Source organism: Rhea americana, unplaced genomic scaffold, assembly GCF_003343005.1.
Source record: "Rhea americana isolate MKP2758 unplaced genomic scaffold, rheAme1 scaffold_71, whole genome shotgun sequence".
Taxonomy (NCBI): Eukaryota; Metazoa; Chordata; class Aves; order Rheiformes; family Rheidae; genus Rhea; species Rhea americana.
The window spans coordinates 4,111,955-4,135,569 of record NW_028186879.1 but is presented as its reverse complement, the minus strand read 5'-3'; the positions used below and the strand labels follow the sequence as shown (position 1 = coordinate 4,135,569).

At 38.0% G+C, this 23,615-nt stretch overlaps 1 protein-coding gene across 1 annotated transcript in view; it reads right to left on the bottom strand.

Annotated features, from left to right (window-relative positions):
• XPO4 (exportin 4) overlaps positions 1–23,615 on the bottom strand; it is a 63,838-nt gene that overhangs the window by 28,889 nt on the left and 11,334 nt on the right. Inside the window, exons 4-8 of the mRNA XM_085321825.1 lie at positions 14,173–14,289; positions 13,254–13,407; positions 5,112–5,224; positions 2,555–2,712; positions 2,104–2,278 (exon numbers count right to left, since the gene is read on the bottom strand). Of these exons, the coding sequence (XP_085177951.1) occupies positions 2,104–2,278; positions 2,555–2,712; positions 5,112–5,224; positions 13,254–13,407; positions 14,173–14,289 (717 nt within the window). The remainder of the gene's footprint in view (positions 1–2,103; positions 2,279–2,554; positions 2,713–5,111; positions 5,225–13,253; positions 13,408–14,172; positions 14,290–23,615) is intronic.

Sequence of the window (23,615 nt, the reverse complement as noted above, 5' to 3'; positions counted from 1 at the left end):
AAAGAAAAAAGAAAAAGAAAAAAACCTCCACAAAATAAAAAACCCACAAAACAGGAACAATGCGTTAATACTCACTCTGAGCAAAATAAATTTTTGACAGCATTTCTATTTCCATTTGATTTTTCACTCAACATCCTGTTTATGCCCACCACTAAGTCTGCTGGACTATTTGACCTCTACTTCTGCATAAAAATTAAATCTTGAGCATAGCTGTGGACAACTGTCAAAGGAAGAGATGACCGGTCCAAGTTGTGCCGCATGCTGCCCCGCAGCACTGCTGAYGCTTACCGCCTGCCACCATCCGGCCAGCGTAGCCGTTCAGGCAAATGTTCAGCCTTCCTTCAGTCAACCTCCCCAACCCCAACAGCCAGCTCAGTGTAAAACAAACATCTGAACGTGAGCTGTTCTGGTTTGGATCCACCCCTCCTCCTTTGTTTTTTTCTTGGTTGAACATCAATATTAGCAACAGCAACAACTACCATCAGCAACAGCTTGCGATGCTGTGCCAAGCCACGCAGCGCTTTGAAGTGGGCTGCACAGTACGGATCTCCTCATTTTGAGGGTTTCACTAGCAGGCCTTTGGCTAAGCGGATTCCTTGTGCCTCATAATTTTTTGCTGAAGAAATGCAGGCAACCATAGTTCATCAGACATAACCAGCCCCTTCCAAAACAAAAACTGTTTGAGGTAGATACTGGTACACACACTATTGTAAGCTTTTGCTGAGAGATGAACTGTTTGAGTTGGGGTATACCGAGCACTCTTGAAGTCAAATGTGTAGTGTATTGCAGCTCTCATGTAGCAAGAGGCTAATTGAGGAAACAATGCATGCTCTCTAGTTTCTTTAATTTAAAGGATGCTGCTATGATTCTGCTGAAAGTTGATATAAAGGCTTCATGAACATTCACAAACCTGTCAGCAAACACCAGGAACAACATCATTCTTTTCCTGAGTTCTACTAGACAATCCCTAAAACAGAGCAATTATGAACGATAAAGTTTGAAACTTTGCTGCATTTTAAAATTCTAAATGTAATCACCAATTTCTTGACTAAGACAAGAACACTGAAATGTTAAGTGAACACTGGGCCAAATGAAATGTATTTTAACCYTGCAGCAAAGACATCAGTTCTAATGCTCTGCAATGAACACTAATTAAACACATCTGTGTTCTCACCAGTAAAGAAACATGCCTGTCAAATTTATAACTAGATACTTCTATAAGTATTTTCAAACTCAAGCATTAAAGCCCAGTCAATGTAGCTAAACAGGTAAAAAAAAATCATATTTATTATAATGGTAATAGGGGAAAATTGGCTAATACCTTGATAGCCTTAGTAAGAATATTTTAATCAGTAATTATATATAAATAGCTCAGATGCAAGATTATTTGCCTTAGCACTTTGGGGCTTTTTTAAAGCTAGGTATCCTTACAAGTTTTTGTTTTTAATGCAATTTTGTAGACAGAAGATATAGAAGTACTCTTGAACATTACAACAAAAGTTTCAAAGTAAACAAACAAACATCCTGTGAACTCCTGTGCCAGATGAGTACACAGAATTATCTTCTGACCTGTACCACTGATGTAGGGGTGATTTAAACAGCTTAGTAGTGTGGGATTAACAACAGAAGATCTTAACAGCTATATCCACTTAAAACCAAAGTTCCTGGCTCATAAGCCCTGCCAGCAGTAGGTTTCAGCCTGTCCATATGCTCACGTAGCTGTTCTAAGCTTTCAGAACTGCAGCTTGTTAATCATCTACAACACTTCTCTGAGCAACAGGAGCAAGTCAGCAATATTTAGTCTTTCTTGTTTTTTAATGAATCCAATCTTTTAAAAAATGAAGAAAATACAAGACAGGTGGCTTAAATCAAAACAAAGCTTTGCACAACCTAATATTGTGTAATTTTTCTTTATGTTGCTCAAAGCAAAACCAAAATCCTCTCAGATGTGACTTCAGTAATATCTAAAACAACCATAGAATTCCAAAGCAATATGTTACACAGTTACTAGCAAAGTAGCAAAATTCTGATGTCACTTACACAAATAGAGGCAAATAGAGCGGAATAAAAAAAATTGCCTACTATTTGAGAATGGATACTCACCACTTCTTCCAAGGCAGCACTTCTCCCAAAAGAACAAGTGAGGTGTGCGAGGCAGTTAACAAATGAAGAGAAAAGTTCGTTTGGAATGGCAGTTAAAATATTGCGAGGAAATACGGTTATCAGGTTGCTGATAATACTGGAAATTCCCACTGCTTCAGAGTCTTCTATTTCAATTCTATAGATAGAAATGGCAGTTAGTTTTCTGTCATTAAGAAAAATGCTAAAAATTGATTTAGTTGAGATGTTTTCAACCAATAAATCTCTTTCCCTTTGTTTAAGGACCACCTACTTTACCCTGCTTTCCCCCCCCTTTTTAAATTTCAATAATCCAAAGCAAATTCAAATTATACCCAGAAATAAGCAAGCCTCACCAGGTCTCCACACACATACATCATGCTCCAAACTAAAGATTAAAAGATGCCATCTAAATTTAGAGAGCAGGCATACATACCCATTGATAGTATTCAGTAATCCCTCAATGAAGTGTGCCAGGTAATCGACTTGGGAACCTTCATCGGGAAAGACCGGCCCATGCAAAGAGGCCAGCTGTGCCAGGCACTGTAACGAATCTTGGGCCATATCTGTATCTTCTCTGATTTTTCGATGCACCTTTCAGGAAGTGAGATAGTTAATAATACACGGAAAATAGGGTGTTCTTACAACAGTCACATGGCTCTCAATCCGAAAGAGCACACACCAAAAAAAGCTTCCTCTAACTTCTATTCAGTCGGAAATGGAAGGGTTTCTACAACCCTAAAATCACTGTAAACGTCAAGATTGCATCTCAGTTCACAAACATCACAAGCCATGAATTAACTCACTAAAACTAACGCTTAGCTAGATCTTACCTACATTTTGAAAACTGAACTGTCTACTGAATGTTATGTCTTAAGGAGAGAAACAGATGCCAGCCAGGCAGACATACTGCTCCTTCTAAAAACAGCAATAATGACAGTCATCCGTATTATGCTAACTATGCCTAGGCTACAGAGTCTTGCTAAAGTTAGTCAACAAGCTCAATCAAGATTATATAGATGCTCCTTTAGCAGAGGTAAACATTGAAGACATGCACAAAAATGAATGCATCACTTCCTTGGCAACAGCCTGACATTGTACAAGGCCAGCAGTGATCTTCTCTCAGTTCAGCAACCTGTTACATCACTGCTGCCRCTCGTAAAGCCTTCTAGATTCAAAACCCCTAATGCTGCAGTAAGCCCATGCATCTACTGCAACCATCGAGTACAGATTTTAAGATTTCTCGTAGAATAATGCCTTCCATTTTTTCCCCACATAGGATTTGCTGAAAAATAAATACACGCTGGCTTTTCCTCTCCTAAATAAATTTARTCAAACAGGGTAAATAAAAGCACAGCTAAAACACTCTACCCATTTCTCCATGCATTCTTGTTTCAATTCCATCCAGCTGGTAACTAGACAGATTAGCTGCACGGTTAACTTCTGAAAGATCAAACTACTAGGGAAAACAAATCCTGAAACCAAAATATCCTTTTTAATGCATGTCCCACCCTAGGAAGAAATTAGGCCTGACAGCTTCCTCTTTAATACAGTTGTCTTGCCAATTTTTATAAGGTTATTAAAGTTTCTTATATCTAAATGAATATAAACTACCACCATTCACTTGCATTACTTCAAGTGGGAAACTAATACTACAAGCCTCAACCATTACAAATTAGGAATTTAAAACAAAAACTGACAGCAGACTGTTCTGGCTAGCATTCACTCAAAAATAATCAAATGTTGGCACTTTTTGGTTACTAATAAAGAAAATACAAATGCATTAAAGCAATTCTGAATGCTATTTAAAGCATTATTTTTGATCATGAATAATTAATTGCCTTACAGACTGCTAAAGAACCAGATATTTTACTCAGACGCCTTCATGCTACTAAACAAGAACGGGTTAATGTGGAAGCCAGAAAGCTATTTGCATGAGGAGATTCACAGCTGACAGTAGCAACTGTCTGGATAGTCTRGACAGCTGTTCAGATTGTGTGTAGCTGCTAAGAGTTCTGCCAGCAATTTTTTCACCTTTTCACAACTCCTGGAGCAGATAAACTTTCAGTCCAAATAAATAAATAGATTATCATTCCCTCCCACCAAAATCCTACAAACTATGGACATGGCATCCAAACCCTTATCAAACTAGTCCCAAGCAGCACTGAAGATTTATATTCACTTTGTCTAATAATCACTTTGAYTAAGCCTTGAACATGTTACTTGTCTGCTTTGCAAAAACAAACACAGTCTGAAGAATGCTGAAGTCTCAGGTCTCATTAGATGCAACAAAAAGTGAAATTACCATAATACTCTAATTTATAACCCATTAAATGTTGGTGTTGCAGTAACTTCTACTTGAAGAAAGACCTCCAACTTCTCCCCCCAATAATAGTAAGAAAGAAAAACAACAATAATTTTATCTAGTTTTAATATCAGATTAAAAAAAAAATAGGACTAGAGCATTGCATGCCCCCTCCCCACTCTACATGTTTTCCTTCTGTTTCGATTTAACTTGTTTGGATCTGCCTCACGCTGGGGAAAAAGTTGCAGAATTTTGGATGCTGCAACTGTCTAGGAAACTGCAAATGTGTTACTTATTTTCAGCTGTTCTGCTGAGCAACTAGTAAAATATCAGTAAAAACATACTGTTCATTTGATCTTTTTAAGACGTGCTACACCTTTGCTGAAAAGCATACACAATTCTTGGTTTCAGTTGATAAATACACATCCAAAAGCATTAAATACATAAAAGTTCAGATAACCATACTTTTTTTTCTTTAGTTAATGGTTTTCAATTTAAGGCAATACACAGGCAAAATATATATTCTGATAACAATGCATTACTTCTGTTTGCTTTGATAAACCAACTGAAGTTAACTGAATCAGTCCTACCTGGTGCAAAACGAAGACTCCCACGATAAAGTTTTAGAACAGGAAGGAGCTGCTTTCCCTGTGGAGCTGTACTATGAAAGTTGAAGAACAAAACTTACTGTAAAGAAAAGCTCCATAACTCGGCTGTCCAGGAGGGTCTCGCGCCAGGATTCTGTTGGCTTTAGCATCACATTTTGCGAGGATTCAAACATAGCTATATAATGTCTGCCCAGTTATCTGGTGTCAAGGTCAACAATAACATTCCTACTTGGCTTTAAAAAAATCCTAGATACAACGGATCCATTCAGAAAGAATGTAATGGAAACAAACTTTAAGCCTCTTCACATACACAGCATAATTCATGCATGAGGCCAAGGAATAAAAGGTATTAAGTATTGAAAAAAAGAATGCTCCAGGAATGTTAGATAACAGTTTGATCATAATTATGAGACATACCATAGTGATACGATCACTTTGATAACCAGGGTGTCTAATGTGACATGGCAAGAAGGGAAAAAAGCAACCGCGATTAACAGGTGTTAAAATTTATGCAAAATGGGAAATCATTTTCTAAAAAATTTTCCTGGCAGCTTTTATAAAGGCCTTATGATAGCTAAAGATAGCTCACTGAAATCTATAGCCTATTTTTCTAAATAGCCAAATATGCTTCACAGAATGCAGATATGTTAGCCCTGCATTAATCTACATTTTTAATGATGCTGTGCAGAACAAAAGCAGAAGCCACCACAAGTCACTGTCATATTAAACATGTGTTTGTAAGAGATGTGCAYAAAAAGTGCACATGCACTGAACGCAGGACTTTGTTGCTATTGCATGAGTTCTTACTATGCATTTTGGTATAACTTAAATTTTATGAAATTCTTCAAACGCTCTAATACAGAAAAAAAAGACACATGGACAAACCAAGTATATGTTACATTCTTTGTCAGTCAGATCACACAGAGAACTGTTTATCAAAGATTTCTGAAAGCTCTTCCTTATGTGACACCTCCCAGTCCAAATAACAGTAAAACTGCATAACATAGCAGCTTAAATTTTAATTTCTTTTTTCCCCCCTTCACTACTGTCTCTGATCCCTTTCTAAGCCAATCATCAGAATGAGCAACAGTACGCTCAGCAGCATGCAACGTATATATCRGGGATAAACTGTATTAACTGGAGTACTGTGCATCACCAGGTACTACAAAAAAAACCCCAAATGTTCACAAAAAAGAATTTATATCTCTGAAACAAAGTTAGTTTTATGACAGTATCACTTGAGAAAGCAGACTCCTTACGTTTTGGTGGGTTTTGTTTAAGAGATAAAGCAAATATTAACTTCACATGCAGTGCTGTGGCACAAGGCAGAGTGGACAATTTTAATTTGAAACTTGCCTTTGGAGTCCTGCACTGGCTCTAGAGCAACAGCAGGAGCCAAAAACAGAACTTCATGGCAACACACCGTCAAACCTTGTTATAATAAAGCCATTTTTCCACAGTAGAATATTATAAAGAACTTCACTGAAGGTAGATGTCTAAAGCATTATAATGCATAAAAACAATTAAAATTTTTCATATTACTACAAAACAAAACCAATTTCACCATTTTCAAAGTTATCAATATGTGTATGCACAATATCAGAGCACAATCAATCTACATTATTTTAGATAGAAAACAAATCAAAGAATTGCCTATTTTACTTCCATCTGAAATACAGGTATCATTTAAGTGATTRAAAACGCTTCAGTTCTTCTAGAAGAAAATAAAATATGGGCATGAAATTATCACATGCAAGCATCCCTTATGTGGATAATATTACAAATCTGGGTAATACTACAAATTAAGACTGATGCTATTGGATCTGGCACAATATGCTACATATTTTTCCTCTTGTTTTGAAATGTTTTTACACAAATCAGTATTTGTAAATTGTTTATCTACAAGCGTATCTTTTCTTGTAAATCTCAAATAAAGGATTTGCTAGGAAATACATGAGTACCAGAAGATAGTGAAAGATGCATTATCAGTCTCTGCAAATCAGTTTGCTCTTCACTAGGTTTAATTTACAGAGGGGACAAGTTACATAACACATTTCACGTGGAACGAAAGAAGGGCCAATTTGCTGTCACTATTTTAACAAGCCTCAGTATTTAGCAGTCCTATCTGTTATTTTTAGTACTGAATCTCAGGCTAATGGGCTGATGACACATCTGACAATAGCAGATTTGTAGGTAAAATATCGATTCACTAAAACAACACATTACGTCTGTATCTACACTGGAGATCTTACTCTCATTTTCCACCACATACTACATGTGCACAAACACYAGCATAAGTTGGGTTTGAGGAGACTTGTTGCTGTGAATAACCCTAATTTGGTCTGGACTATGGTTCACCCCTATTGGCAACAGCCCAGTTATGCCAAACCTGAAAAAAATGGCACTAAAATACTGGTACATGGGCTTCTGCAGCTACCCAGAACAAATGGTGTCTTCATCATCAAAAGTTAATTTAATATCTCAATGCTTCTGAGCAAACAGTACAGAACCAGCCCAATCCTTTACCTAAAGTACTCCTAAAGACATCCAGTCTATTATGATATCTTGACAACTTTTTAAATGAAAAACAAGGGTAAAATGCTTCTGATAATAAATATAGGAGTTTGTAACATTTTTAATTCTATTCAAGAATAAGTCATTCTCATTACAGTTTACTTTGGATGACAGAAAACCAAGTGAAGAAAAACTTACCAGAAACATGATATTTTACCCAGTTCACAAGATATACAACCATTGATTCTTACGGAGACTAAAAACACCTGTTTAAATCAGAAAAGATAATTCCTTAAAAATGTATCAAGCTCTTCTGAAGAGCGTAAGATTACAACTAGATGCCTTCACCCATGATAAGGTTCACATATTCATTGATTCATACCTAAACATGCCCAAAGAGGAAGAGGACAAGACTGTACCCTTTAAGACAGATTTTCTTTCATCTTCTCTTAAATTTATGTATGTAGCCATTAGCTCCATGACTGGTTGTTTCATGAACTGTAAGAATGAGTGATTTCTTTAAAAATGGGAAGTAATACATAATACATAATTTTCAAGTTCTATACGCTCCTTGGATGAACATATTAAACAAAATGAAAATATATATGTGTGTGTGTGTGCACGTATGTATGTGTATATATATATATATATATATATATTTTATATATATATATATATATTCATCCCATCCCTTGACTTCCTCCCAGTAAGGGACGGATGGGTGAGGATGAGTATGAAAATCCTCCAGATCGTCCTGTGGCAGCCACTGGGGATAAGAACACATGTTCCACTTCAAAGACTGGGATTTGTGGGAAGTCCTGAGAATGGATCCCAAGGTCTTTTCCTCTCAAGGGGCAAGGTCTGCCTTCCACAAAGCAGTAAAGCAGAAACTCCGAAACCAAAGCTGAGATTTCTTCTGCCAGACATTCATCTACAAGTTTGTCCAAAGGAGTGAAGAACAACTCAGAAAAGGAGAAAAACTCCTGCAGTGCCTTTGTTTTAGAAGTTATTTTAATCACTTTATCTTTACTGTTTGGAATACTTCTGCTGAGCTCTGAATCTGTCTTAAAAGACTTGCATTTTACAAATAAAAAACTGAATTAAATAGATAATGTGTATTGATTTTTGAACTTTTTAAATAGTTACTGTTTTATTGTTTTCCTGAATGAGTTCTGCAAATTAGTTTGCAGTGTAGAAGCATCTTGGAAGCATTAATAATGGAAGAAGAAAAGGATGATCAAGAAAACTCACACTACTCCAGAAAAAAAAAATCTAAATAGCCTGGACTTCAAAACTAGATAACATTTTCCCCAAGAGTGCTAAAACTGGTAAGAGTTAAAATGCAGCCATCTCTTTTGTACTTTCTTGCACACAGTTGTTTTAGTTGCACTAAACTTTTATTTACATGTCAAACAATAGCCAGGATAGCATCTCATCCCTTCAGCTTTCAGATTAAGGATAAACTGCTGTAGTAAATTGAAAATACCTCCTGACTATTAATGAACATGAGATCTAGAGGAGGCAGCCTTGCTGCTGATGGAAACCTGCACTGTTRCTCCTCAATGCAGGCTGAAACGTCTGTGAAAGTACGCAATGAACCAAACCAGCAACCTCATCCCGCTAAAAATGTTTTTAGGCAGTTCCCTGTATAGTATCTCTGCTCATGGGAGGTGCTGAGACAGCATGCTTTTTCAGCAGCAAMGTCAACCTCAATTACTCCTCAAAACAAACCTCAAGTTTTCTAGAGCAGTCTGTGCACTTTGAATGTGCCTCCATTATGCACAACAGATGCTACCAGTCTGGGTTGGATTGAGTTCCAACCTTGAAAGTCTGTTGAGCTATAYAGTTCACAGGATCTCCCAGAAAGGTCTCTCATTCTGGCTAGAGGTATAAAAGACAGAGATATGAGAARTCTAGCCCTTTAAATTTGTGGCTGAGGAACATGCATATGAAAAAGCTTAGATGAGACAAAAGCTTCAGTCAGTTCATACAGTAATTGCAATCACACCATTAATTTCAATGGAATAACAACAATTTGCATTAGCAGAATGCATCACATGAGGTTTACAAAGCCTATATTCTAAATGCAATCCTGTTCTGYGTTAACTTGAGAATTTGCCAGCTTCCTCCAATCAACCAGAGGCATGAAATCCAAAAGAACTAAAACTAGAGTTGTTTTTTATTCATGAATTATTAGTGATGTTTAAAGAAAGCTATAAAAATCTGTTTCTTAATGAATCAAATAAGGAATGATTGGTTCTATGATAGCTCAACAGATAACGAACCTCTTTTTGTGAACGGGAGACACAACCTTATGCTCTGTTAAGAACTCTGGCATTGGTGGACATTCATTCAAAGTCTGTTAGAACATAGCTGCCAAGAACAGACAAAGCCTAAACTCCAGAAGGACTGAAAAACATCTGCAGAGGTAAGAGAATATAATTGCAACCTGTGGGGTCAGGATGTATGTCCACGTCAAGGTGCATTACAGTCCAGGAACACTCTGCTCCTTAACGAAGACGTTGCATTCGTAATACACTCTAAGTGGGATCCTTTAAGGCACATTTCTTAAGGAGATGGCTATACACCTTAGTACTGATCACCTACATTTCCTTACTCTTATTGACACATTTATTTAAAAACCAAAGATGCAGCTGGAACTACTTCCATCCAAGTAAACAGTATTAAACAATGCTGTAACAGCACTGAAAAAAGAAACCCTACCGAAGCCAACATGCCACAGCAGACTGCCATACGTTCTTAGTGCAAAATAGGAATTCTATGTTATTGTCATTTCCAACGGTACTGCCAAAAACCTCTGAAGCATCCAGAAACACCAGGTGAACTAATACCTAGAGGAGCAGATAAAAATAACAATGTATGTTAGAAAACACGATGGAAGAAATCGCACATGACTGGAACAAGGCCTGCTAGATCATCATGTCCTGTCCCTGCTATGGGAGGCACTGCATCCTAAGCCCTTCAAAAATTGAGATCCATCTTAAAAGTAGGTAGATCCCAACCTCTCTTCTTTCACTGCTCCAATGAGGTGGCTATTCCAGAATACATCTCTCACGCCAGCTCTTCTTTCTAATAACAGACAATACAGCTTACTACAACTCTTCTGCGATAATAGGTGGCAGCATTGCCCAAGACAGCTTTTAACAGGGCAACAAATACTAAATTATCCTACAATAGCACAAAAACTGATTAAAAGTAAGTGATATGTTTAGATATAATTTTCACAACTTAGTGCTTGAAATTATGTACCTCTTAAAGATACCCACTGGGGATCTAGTTAATGGACATTTCTGTTACTTACTTTTTCTGGAGATAAAAGAATCTTGCTAAAGATGCCAATACTCCARGTTACTGCTATTCTGCAGAAAATACTAAGAATCAATGCTATCCAAACTGAGAAAATATCAGCTAAAAGAAGAAAAAGATCTATGGATACAATGGATGATTATAATCAATGCCTTAAGTATTAAATTTATGCCCATAGCTTTGGCGTATATTCTATCAAGATTGGAAAGAAGATACTGACTGATCAACCAGTATCACAATTTTCAGGTTCTTAAAGGTGCTGCCTTTTTAGAGGGGGAATTTCTTCACTGTGAGAGTAACGGAGCACTGGAAGAGGTTGCCCAGAGAGGTTGTGGAGTCTCCTTCTCTGGAGATCTTCAAGGCCCGCCTGGATGCAACCCTGTCTACCATGCTCTAAGTGACCCTGCTGAGCAGGGAGGTTGGACTAGATGATCTCCAGAGGTCCCTTCCAACCTTACTGATTCTATGATTCTAAATTGCAGCCAAGTTAAGCTCCACTTTCCAAGAGTTTATAATCAACAGTTACTTTTTAAATCTTTCTTTTTAAGGAAGAGAGATTTATGTCACAAACAAGCAACATGTTCCTGTCACTTCAATATTACTGAATCTTAGTCAGCTGAGATTCACTCTTCAAAGGTGATTAAAGTGACTCCAACTTCTGTGAGAACAGGTGCTATATAGAGGCGGGAGACCCAAACTGCTGCTGTAATTCTTACAGCAAATGAAATGCCAAACAGTAGAAAACAAAAAGATGGTATCAAGTAGACAGAAGTTACAAAAAGATTTTTGAAATACAACCACATAAAAGCAGCTGTAGTGGTTCAGACTAAAAGTCCATGCAGACCAGAATCCTGTCTCCAGAAGTGGACGGAATTTGTTCAGTATGATGAATAGGTCAAAGAGCAGAAAAGGTAAGGTTAAGCAGCAACATGGATTACCATTTCAATTAACAGTTATCTACTAGTACCTATTTACAGACTAAATCACTTTTTATTGTACAGAGGGTATAAATGAAAACTGAAACTTCGAAGGTTTAACATCCTACTTGTATGCATCCAGTTCCACTACCATAATTCTTAGGTTAAGACAGGGTGCTCATGGGAAAACTAGAGCTTTCACTTTCCAACTCCAATATCATCAGCACTTACGACTACTCGAGAGGTTTGCACAAGGCAATGCTAAAAATCAGAGGAAAACACCTCTASCATTGCACAACACAAAAGCATTTACTTTCTATTTAAGATGACAGATTTTTTTTAAAAAAAGATGTCTGCACATTATACAAATGCCTACAATTCTCAAATCCTCTTTTGAAAACTTTTATAAGATGCAATAATTTGACTCCAGACTCAGTCTTACCATTTTCAAAAGATTTCAAGAAAGATCAAAAGATTTAAAGAAAAAAGTTCATAAACTAGCTTAAAAATTTGGGGMTTAGAAAGTGGGTTCAGCACCTTAAAGATGATGACCTAGCTATTAAAGGGRGGGAAAAAAAGGCATCAAAAATGTTTTACTGTATTGTCTTAACTCTATAAATCAAGAATGTGATTCAGTATTTCTACAGTTTTCTTCAAGTCCTTTTATTGGGCAGAACATTTTGGTTTCTTTTTTCTTCTCTCCCTCACCAAGACTCCTTCTCTTTCTGATATTTCCTTATATACCTGTTTCCTTCTCTGCATTCCATCTCCCTATTTCCTTGGACATTCATAATCAGCACACATCACCAAAATGTAAAAACAAAAGCAATGACAACTGCATGTTGGCAAAAGAAAGAAAAAAAGAGGAGGGAGGGATGCCATTTCTTATTTTAGTGGGAAAATACTTGTCTTCTGCTTGAAGAGAACCTACTACATAGCATATGTTCTCGTATACGACCATCCTCTCTTATGAGGAAGTCAGTYGAGCATGCACGTTCCTTTATGATGGGGCTTTCATCCATGTCCTCCTCTTCTCTGAGGAGGAATGCGGGACAGAACAGATACTTGCATAAAACACCAGAAGAAACATAAGCAAGAGTTTAGATCTACTCATGATTTGGTTCAGCACTAAAGCTGAATATTACATGCCCCGTCTCCCCTGCACTAACCAGATACATGCCAGATGGACCATCAACCCATAACTGGCTGCTGCTCTACTGAATTAATTTTGCTTTTTAAACAAAATATTTAAAAATTTTAATGAAAAATAACAGTAAGTTGAGTACGTAGTCACGCTTGTGCTTGCTCACAGGTGCTTAAGAGCACTAATTTAAATTTATATCAAGGACTAAATATAAGGCTTATACAATTCACATTTTTTCTTTCCTCACAAAGGCTCCACTTATCACCAGGTAAAAATAACAGAAGTTGAGTGAAATAAAGGGCCTGACATTGAAAGGATATAATTTGGAGGAAGGAAGTTCCAGCTTAAGACCTGATTGGCTAGTGCAAGATAACGCTGAAACACTGAAGACATCTGAGCATTGAGGTTTTCACGTCTGCTGAATTCCTGAAGTACCTCTACTGTGAGCATGAAGATCTGTCGCAGATCGTCCTCCTAAAGTCAGGACGAACACAATCTATTAATAGGGACTTTCAGAGACATTAATAAAAATGTTGATAAAAAGAAATAATTTTCTAAAGAGAAAAGGGTTTTCTGTTTCCTCTTATTTTTCATTAAAATACAGAACATATTCTGAAGTCAGTCAAAACCCCAACTCATTTGCCAAAACTATTAAAAAAGGTAAAAATATCATAACGAATATTAGCCACCAAAAGAAAAACCTGTTCACAATATCTTTTTAACAACTGGTAGAGGAGAGAGTTGGTCTTTGGCATGRAAAAAAAGTTGTTAAGTTGTTCCACAAAGTCAGAACTTAAAGCAATGCCTTCACAAAAACATTTCTGCCTGGCCAAACAATACATCTGAGACAACCAGACTACACCATCTGCAATAATATTTTTAAATACATAGCTCTCCTTGGCTTTAAACCAAATCTATATTTAAGACTATCATTGTTCCACAGAGTATTCGTTTTGTTTGCAATTGGTAGCCAAGGAATTAAAGAGTCCGACTGTGCAAAGAGCTATAGCTCTACATTCATAAAATGGGCAAAAAGGATTGTACCTTTTTGATGCAATTATTAAAAATATATTATTCATTTTCCTAAAATAGTCAATATCTGTAYGCATAATACATGTTTATCCTACTAAATGAGGTTAGGCACACATTGTAGCTGAATGTACCTAGCGCAATAAAGTACTTCTTAATATTTAAATTTTAGAAATATAGGTAGCATATATTGATACATAACTAATTTACCTGAAATATACGTTTACAGTTACCATGGAACTCCATGCTTAGTCCAATGTTGCTGGTTTTACTTGAACTTGAGAACTCGCTCAACAACGCCGTTAAAATGGAACAGGCCAAAGTTTGCTATAAAAAAAATAAGGGGGAATAACATAACTAAAAGATGTCCAAAAACATAATACTACCTACATCATCCTTAATTATTTTATTAACATATTTCTATGATTATTACTTCATTGTTCTTCTAATGCAAACTAGGAGAGCTCTTGCTTTCCAGAGTATAGACCCTTGGGTGAAGCATCTTTGAAATGATCCAGACTCCAGGCCTTACAACAAGAATTTAACTATTTGAGCAACATAAACTAGCACCTGTACAATTATCACTATAACATGGAAACAAACTTATTGCAATCCATTTGCCAGCCTTGCTGGCTATTTCCTCTCCCCCCTGCACGGGACTTTACAGATGTTATTAAGGATGATGCAGTTTCCTCTTGTTTCTATGGTTTAATAGTTAGGTCGCTCTGAAGTTTGTTTTAGCCCTGCATATGCTACACTTACCGTGTTGGTATTTGCTAGTGATTAAATTTATACCASAAAGTATAAAAGCTATTCAAAACCAGCAAATAGGTTGAGGAAAGAGGGGGAATAACAAGAAAGCTGACAAACACCTCCCTCCAAAGCACGAGGTGCACAAAGCCTCTGCAAGAGCCTGTAAAGCTACTCTTTCAGAACTATTTCCCCAAAGCAATATAAAATGGGTGAGAAAAATACAGGTCATTTTCAGAGAAACAGATCCCTTAAGCTTCAGGGTTTAAACATCTTTCTCATTCTCAAAATGTAAGGTGAGCTAAATCAAGTGATTATCCTCAAACACAGATTAAGAACCAGCGTTCCTCTACAAAACACACTGCTCCAGCCACTGCTGCTGTTTTTTGAAAGAACAAAGCTTTTTTTTCCTGATGCCAAAGTCCAGTAACTTTCATCACCAGTTTTAATATATTTTAACTGACCGTTACATGCAAAGGAAAGTAAATATCGTATAACAGGGAAGCAAAGTGTCCTGCAGAAGTGTTCAACGTACTAGTGTAACGAGTACAATAGAAACTATATCCTGATAAAAYGAAAACACTTTTAGTTAAATAGATGTTCTTAACACAAAACTTCAAAATTACTGGCTTTACTTCTAGACTGTTTGGAGCCAAGGTGCCAGGGCTGGACAGAGGGATAGGAATTGTTAAAGGGTCAGGCATGCCAGCAAGTGTCCAGGGGTTAAACAGAAATATGCACAGTACCTCTGAACACCCGAAAGATTAAAGTGGAGATGATACTATTTATGCAAGCTCATACAACAGCTGAGAGCAGTGCCATCCACCCACCAACTGCAACATCTTTGTTCAGAAATGCCTCTGAAGTCAGTACCTTGACCCTCCAGACTAGTTATCTTAGCTAGTATACACTAAATTAACATTCTTCCTTGCTAAATAAGTCCCAGATGGATCCAACAAACATACTGGCTTCATAACAAYGTATGGGTTTAATTTCCCTATATAATAAAGCTGTACAGTTGGTGAGCRTATTGCTGACCAATTGCTAAATCCAAACCTTCCTGTTTTAAACAAATAGCTGTTTATTGYAAGTGGACTGTTCCTCATCTACTACAGTCACAATTGTCACATGTCACTCATGATAATAGCCAGTGACAAACAGCATCAAACTAACTYTCTTCAGCAGATGCGCATTTTGTCAGTCCTATACAAGGCTTCAAAATATTTCCAACTAGTTCAAACATTTCAGTATTTTATTTCCAGATTTCTGTGTGAGCTAGTTCTGCAGCAGAAAATTTATTCACAGACATCTAGATTTGATCCAATGTAAGAATTAATGGAGGCTAACATTTTGAGCTTTAAATGCAACATTAGAAGTCTCAGAATCAATCTGAAAAAGAAAAAAAAAAAACCCAATCACCCTCCAAGTCTGGCTCTAGAACAACATTTCAGATAAAAATATAAGCTTTCAGAGGAATAGCACAAAGGTGCCAAAGAACACTACCTAACTTCATTGTATGTCAGCAGATGTAGAAGGCTTGCAAGGCGCTCTAAATACTTTAACCCAGACTTTGCATTTTGCTTCAGTTACTAACACACTGGTATTCTTCAGCTCCRAGAAGTAGTGACGTGAGGGCATCGCAGGCGATAGCCGTGAACGYGTACTGTTTGATGCTCTGTAACATACTATGATACCATGTGGTATTAATGGTTACAACAGGACAAGGGCCTGGCTAAACTAAGCTGCCTCTGCTTCATCACGCAAAGATCTTCACAACAAGTTACTATGCAGAACATCACAGGACAAGCAGGGCAGCGACACAGGCTGGCTATCGCTTACAGTTAGCTGCCAATTATGGGGAGAAAAACATCGAGTTAGAATGACAGGAAAGATATCAATGGTGGGAAAAAAATTTTGTTCCCATCATGATTACAAAGAGCTAACATTAGCTGAAATTACAGGCATTTTCTCCTTCCATTTTTCTGCAGTTTGTATGGTATATGATCATCTTCCCTTCTGTCTGCATATTCATGTGCTATTGCGTGAAAACAAGTGTCACTGATTTGTGATGCTTTGTGCTTTTCTCCTGATTTCAAGAAGTGTAAAATTAAGTGCAAAAGCTCTTATAAGATGTGAAGGTGAAGGATGCAGCTGGGCCTGGCTGAATCTGTTAAAAGTCTAATGAAAAAAGCTGAGTGGTGACGGGCCCCCTGCTTTCACCATGAGCACCGATGCCAGTGACCACGCTGAGCACGAAGGGAAGAGAAGTGGCCCAGCACTGGAGAACTGCACACTTGCCCCCTTCCCGCAAGGGAGCTCCTAGCACCCACCAGGGCACCCTGCACCCCTCATCTGCCCCTTTGCCCAGCACCCCAGCAGCTCGGGGCATGCTATGGCCCTTCCAACTCTCCTGTCGGCCACAGTGCAAGCATCGCTGGCCGCATCACCAGCGAGGACCTCAGCACACCTGCCTCCAGCCACCAGAGCAGGAGAAGGCTACAGGTGGGATATGGGCCAGTAATTCCAAATCTGCTGCAAGAACAGGCAGAGGGGAGACTGTTATGAAGGCAGCTGGTGTTGACCACCCATAATGTCACTTATGGACAGAAGCAGAAGAACATATTGAGAGCTGTAACCGATCCGTATCTACTTGCAATTTCTCCAAGCGTTTAACACAAAGCTGTATGCAAAACACTACTGCTTCTCAAAACCGCCATAAAACTACGTATAGTTACACACACTGTAGTGCACAGAAGATTAACCATTGTCATATGAATATTGAAAGATAAACCAAGCAACATAAAAAATGTGMCCAGCCATCTATTAAACTCTTCTCTATATACAGTAATATATTTCAGAGCCTCTGGAAAAAAGTATATTACTCTCTATTAACAATTAAAAATTTAAAAYATATTTTCTAAATTTACATGTAGGTTTGGTATGAAGATACTTTCAAAGTATCTAAACACAACTGCAGGCTAAAGTATTATAAGATTTCAAAAATCTGAAAAGCAATGTAATTTAAGATAAGCCAATACAGCTGAGCTTTGTAGAATAAAACTACTTCCTCTTACGCATAATATAGTTGAATATATTTAATACATCCAAAGTTCTCTTTTTTTTCAGGCTTTCTGCCATGCCACATGAGATGAACAATCCAGTTTAAGAATATCATACAGTAATAAGTAGAAAATGCAAGTGATTCCGGGCATCGTATTAAAAGTCAAATCTGAATGTCCACTGCCCAGTAATGCCATTAACTTCATACCAGTAAGAGTACACCTCTGAACCTAGTTTGACACACTCGCTAGCAATTTGACTAGTTCTGCCACAAGTACATACCCAAACAATAACCCCATCTAACAAAATAAAATACTTCTCTTGTTGGGATCAGTCTGCCTCTGAGAATAGCTTGGCACTCGCCCCAGTTAGCTTTATTACCAGGAATAAACTTTATGAAAGATCGCTATACATAAAATAGACTCTCAGCTGCTCAAACAGAAGATCAATGAGACTTGTGATAAGAGATTAACTTGGCAATCAGACACCCAATAGTAGCACGGGCTTAGTGTTTTCTTTTTAAATTACACTAATAAAATAGACACTTCAGAAAAAATATGCACTATTTTAACAGTAAAAAACATTTGCACACAATTCATAAAACTTAAATGTACGAGTAAATACAACTTATTCCTTTGAATGGAATGTCCCTTATAACAAAAGCTAAAGCCGTAATGTTTGAAGGGATTTCACACTTGTGCCTGCACTGCCCATGGAATAAGTGAACGGCTTCATTTGAGGGTAGTTAGGTTACAAAGCATCTGAAAGGAAGAACAGTTCAAGACCGGCTTAGGAAAAAATGGACATGTGGTACATCAGCTCTAAGGCAGAAAACGCCAACAGACAAAACATAATGGACTACAACATCAAAAATGTTTCCTTGCTTCTGAAATTCAGAGTAGACATACAGCCAGGTTCTCAGAGGCTTGATACAAGCTTTATCACCCATTTCTCTATCCCCCCCCCCCAAAAAAAAACTATCAAGTTAACTCTCTGCATGCACATTCTGCAAGCATCATTTATGCCTTYAGAAAAATGAGCAAGTAGATTTAAGAGAATAAAGGTCTCACCTTCACAGACCAAATCATAAAGCCTACCCTATTACATTAAATCACTTCCAACTTGAATGCACATTTATACGACTGTTTTTGTCCCCATTCTTATATTATAAATTCTGTTACTTTAACCAAAGGGAAACCATAAGACGTATTTACTGACATTCCTAAACCAGCTCTTTTTCACCTGTGTAAAACCAGGATGCAGGTACAACCAGAGGCATGTAAGAGCAGAATTTGTTGTGCTGTTCCTAGGTGATAAAATTCTGTAATAAGAATACATCAAAAGCAATTTTACCAAATAAATTATTTAAAGGCAAAGCTTCCTTTGTWAAGGAGATAAGACTTCCCTTTCCCTAACTTTCTTGAATAAGCGCAGCTAAATTTTTTAGCATCCTCAGAGCATCTAAATCCCCAAAAYGTGAGCTGCAGCTCTAAATGGAAAGGTGGCAATTAACAGTGTGGTCCTAGCACCCAAAGCAACGCAAACTGAATACAGACGTACAGACAGCAACTGAGGCTGCTCTGGCTTTTCAACTTCTGAGTGAGATAATAATGGAAAAAATTATTATCAGGATAATAACCCTGATCAGCTCAGGATCTGAAGCAGTAGATCCCAGTCTGTCAGCAGCCAGGTCTGGCTGGGCAGGGCACCCCACTCCCTCTTGTTCCTCCTCTACCACCACACAACGGCAGATGAGCAGAACGAGCTTACCACACCGTGCCTATACCTACACCGTGGGCAAASCTGTGCTTACCATCCTTGGGGGAAACTAGACTTATCAAGGAAGGCAACCCCCAAAACTGAGCTGAGAAAGAGAAAAGCAATTCCTTGGAGAATCACTGGGGGCAACAGGAAGAGGACTGTGTGGCATCTGAAGTATGCAGACTTTGGCCAAAGGGAGCAGAGAAGTAGCAGCCTCTACTAATAGCTGAAGAGGTCTGGGCTGAGTTTGCTGGAGCTTAGGGTGCAAACCATGTTTTTCTTTGTTTATCTGGGGATGGGCAAAGTTCTGAAGCTGAAATCAGGAGGAGGGAAGGGACAGAAGTAAACTCATCTAARGAAGTGGATGTTTGAAAAACATTCATCTAGAAATAACATATCCTTCCTCAAGGCTCTTGTTCGAAAGTCACTAGTTGGATCTTCCGCTACTACAGTAGTTAAACACATCCAAGACTTTCAATTAAATTCAAAATAATAAATAGCAGTATCTTCAATTAAATTCAAAACAACAAATATTAAAGTCTAACCACGCTGCTTGCCATCAACATCGCCCAGCTTCTAACGTATGTCATGTACTACTACTAGTTTTGGCAGGTCATATTCTTGGCAAGTGCTCTATGGTGGACAGGTGTCATCTTTCCCCTCACTTTTTCCAAATACTTGATCCTGGTCGTTTTTTACTCCCTGTGCTTGCCAAACTTTCAGATATGCCAAATGAGCTGTGTTCCATGGCCGTGCTCCAGAGCAGATCTGCTTAAAARCAAACAGATAGGGAACTGGGAGGGAGAAGGCTGCTTGTTTTTAAGCAGACTACCACACAGTTCCAGGTTATTATTGAGCTTGCACAATTACAAGGGTAGTACCACTGAGGGGAAGAAAGAACAGACAGGTAGAGTTAATACACTTCTTAAAGAGGCTCTGCCCCTGAAGCCTCCTTATTTGTATGAGAGCACAGATATAAAAGAGACTCAGATGTAACATGTGAAAAGACATCATCTCTTCCTTGTCAGTAAGCCTCTAAGGTCTACATGTGCTACCTCATGAGACAGTAGAAGTGAAGAAGCTAAGAAGCTTCAACATAACATTTAGAATAGCAGCACATACCTCTTCTCTGGATTAGTCACTTCACTTCCCAATTCTGTCTTTGCAACCKTGGCTCCACTGTCAATGATAGTACTGGGAGCCATTAACTTCTAATCTTAACATTATTAAGCAACTAAACTGGAATTATGATCATTACATCCCTGTTACATGAATCTGGTGAAGAGGCTCTCTCTCAAAAGAGAAATTAGAAGTCATTAAAACACATCCTGCCCTGGTCAATACAAGTATTGAAAAGATACTTATGTTTTAAAGTTCTTTTTAAATTTTATCAGAATTTAGCCTCATACTTGGAACAGTTCTTGGATTCTTGCAATTCCCAAAACATTTTGTTTAAACACATTAGTGCAGATCTTTAGACCTCTGGCCAGCATGATGAAAAAGGCTTAACTGTCCTGGTTTACCATCTGGCTTTTATACTCAATATGCCTCCACCTTCATACAGAAAAGTAACAATTTTATTAGACCAGAAGATACAGCTGAAGATGGAGCAGAAAGAATGTTTTCCTCAAATCTGTCAAAATTTACAAGTCAAGAGAGAGTCTCCAAATCCCATCTGCTGYAAGGAGATGGGAACAGCTAGACAGATATCCAGGAGTAAAATTCCTCTTAAAGAATAGAAATAAGGACTGTAAAAAACTATTTAACTAGTTCTCTCTTCAGCCATTATTAATGACAGATTAATTTCAGTGAAGAAGAATGCTCAGTTTTGGGGGTTGGAGTGTAAGATCTCCAGAGGTTCTTTCCAACTTCAACTATTCCATGATTCTGTGAGTTCTGCTTACTAGTATTTCCCACTGTTCACATGGGACCCACATCATACTCCCAAGCAGTTAAGGTAAGTTGAAGCATCTGCATCTGCTCTCCAGCCTAGATGAGAGCAAAGGAAAACAAAGTAAAGATCTGCAGACTTTAAGGCAGAAACAATTGTTAGGATCCCAGCATTCTTCCAGATCTTCACAGGTCTTTTGCACGTACAAAGTTAGTTAGGCATCAGATACAGAACTTTATGCTACAATATACTCTACGACATGCATATTAGATCTTAAAAATACAGCTTCCGTTGCTTCACCACCTTGTGTCAGGTTTACAACAGTTGGACTCCTTTTCCCTCTGGCCACTCCCATTCTGGAAGAAATCGAGGCATAATCCTTATCCTAAAGCACGTTTAAACAACCGTTCCATCTGATTCTGCTCACATGCAGACAAGTTCCTCCCCCTGGGAACCGGTTATTTTAACTGCCAGGATTCCTGTCCTTCTGGCAGGAATGAAGAAACACAGAAATTCAGTTATAAAAAGCAGAGTATTCTAACACAAAAAAGAAAAGACCAAGAAATTGAAGGTATGTATAGTTGAAAAGAACATGGCCCACACAGTTCTCCAAAATCAGTGGTAGAAAATATACTTAGTGTTCTACAATTGGCCCACCATTATTGTGTCTATGGCCAGAAGCTCTGTCCTCTAGAGACTTTGAAAAAAGATGCTGAAATTGCTATCGGGGAGCATACAGGCTCTGCTTCACGAGCAGAAGAATGGCTTGAACGGACATTACATGAGCCAGGAAAAACAAAAACAGGAACTCCAAAACTAACCCACAGCCTCCCAGAGGACTACTACCTAAACTTGTTTGTAAATTCACAAGTATCCATACCCTATATACCCAGTGTACTTTTATCAGACAGTGGTCTCCTCCACAAGGTACATAAAACTCAGCACCTCAGAAGAAGAACAGGAGCCAGCATTCCAGATTCAAAGCCTGGCTCTAACCATACATCCTTCCCATCCCCTTTTCYATGCTGAATAGTGTTATTTCTCTTTCATGCTCTGTTATTTCRTGAATGTGTTTCCGTTTTCCACTATTAAGAGACTACTCAATGCTAAAGSCAAATTTTTCATCTCCTGCCCCACTTTCTTCCTTTCATCTATATCCCTCTCCTTCTCTTCTATCCACCTCTGCCCCCTTAGATATTTTTCATTCTCAACAGTTAATCCATCARTCTTGTCCCCATGTCAAGTTTGTCACAACATTATTTAATGTATCTTCCAGTTCCACCCTGAAATCCATTTCTAAAGAGATTTTAAATTTACATGCCAGAAATTAAGACTAATTAAGAAAGAAATTAAGAAATTAAGGACATGGGACTATACAGAAGGACACAGATCCAAAATACATAGTACCAGCTATGTTTGCTGTTCTCTTGATTACATTTAACTTTTTGACTTGACCTTGACAGCATGTTATACAAGTCCCATAGATTTTATGGGACACAAATACCTAGCAAACAAAAAGCTAGGGTTGCAGGGAGTGGAAAAGATTAAGTACTTACTTTGTTCTTGTAAGATAAAGAAGGGCCAGGTCGCTTCAGAGCCAGCAGAGATGAGAAAGCAAGCAAGAAGTAGGCAAGAGATCAGCTTATTTTTTTAAAAGGACAATTTCAATTACAAACTGTTATGTAAATTAAATTAAGCCTTCAGCTTAATTATTTCAGTTTCAGCTAGCTCTTTTCTTTACACAGAGCTCCCYATTTGTACATTCTCTTTCTGAACAGACCAAAAAGTGATGTCTTTTCTCTACCGCGGGGGAAAAGCACATGGTTTTTCAATGCTTTTTTCCCCCCCTTTTTCTTTGTTACCCCATAAGCCTGACTCAGTCTAATGCTTGTACAAAGCCATTATCAATGGCTGAAAGTCATGTTTGAAAACTTTAAACATTTTTAAACAGTAAGTGACCTGCTGCTGATTCCATATGGTTCTTCCAAAGCTGCTGGACTGAACCRCAGGCAGGATGACACAGATGGGTGGGCAGCAGACCAGAGGGAAACATTATGGAGCAGCTGTCTRGGCAGGACACAGAGAGGGACCAGAAGACTGGATAGAGAATTGGGAGTCAAAACAGTGTGACAGAATACAGCATTATACCCTGTCATTTCAGGAGACAAGTGTGCATGCTGCATCATGGAAA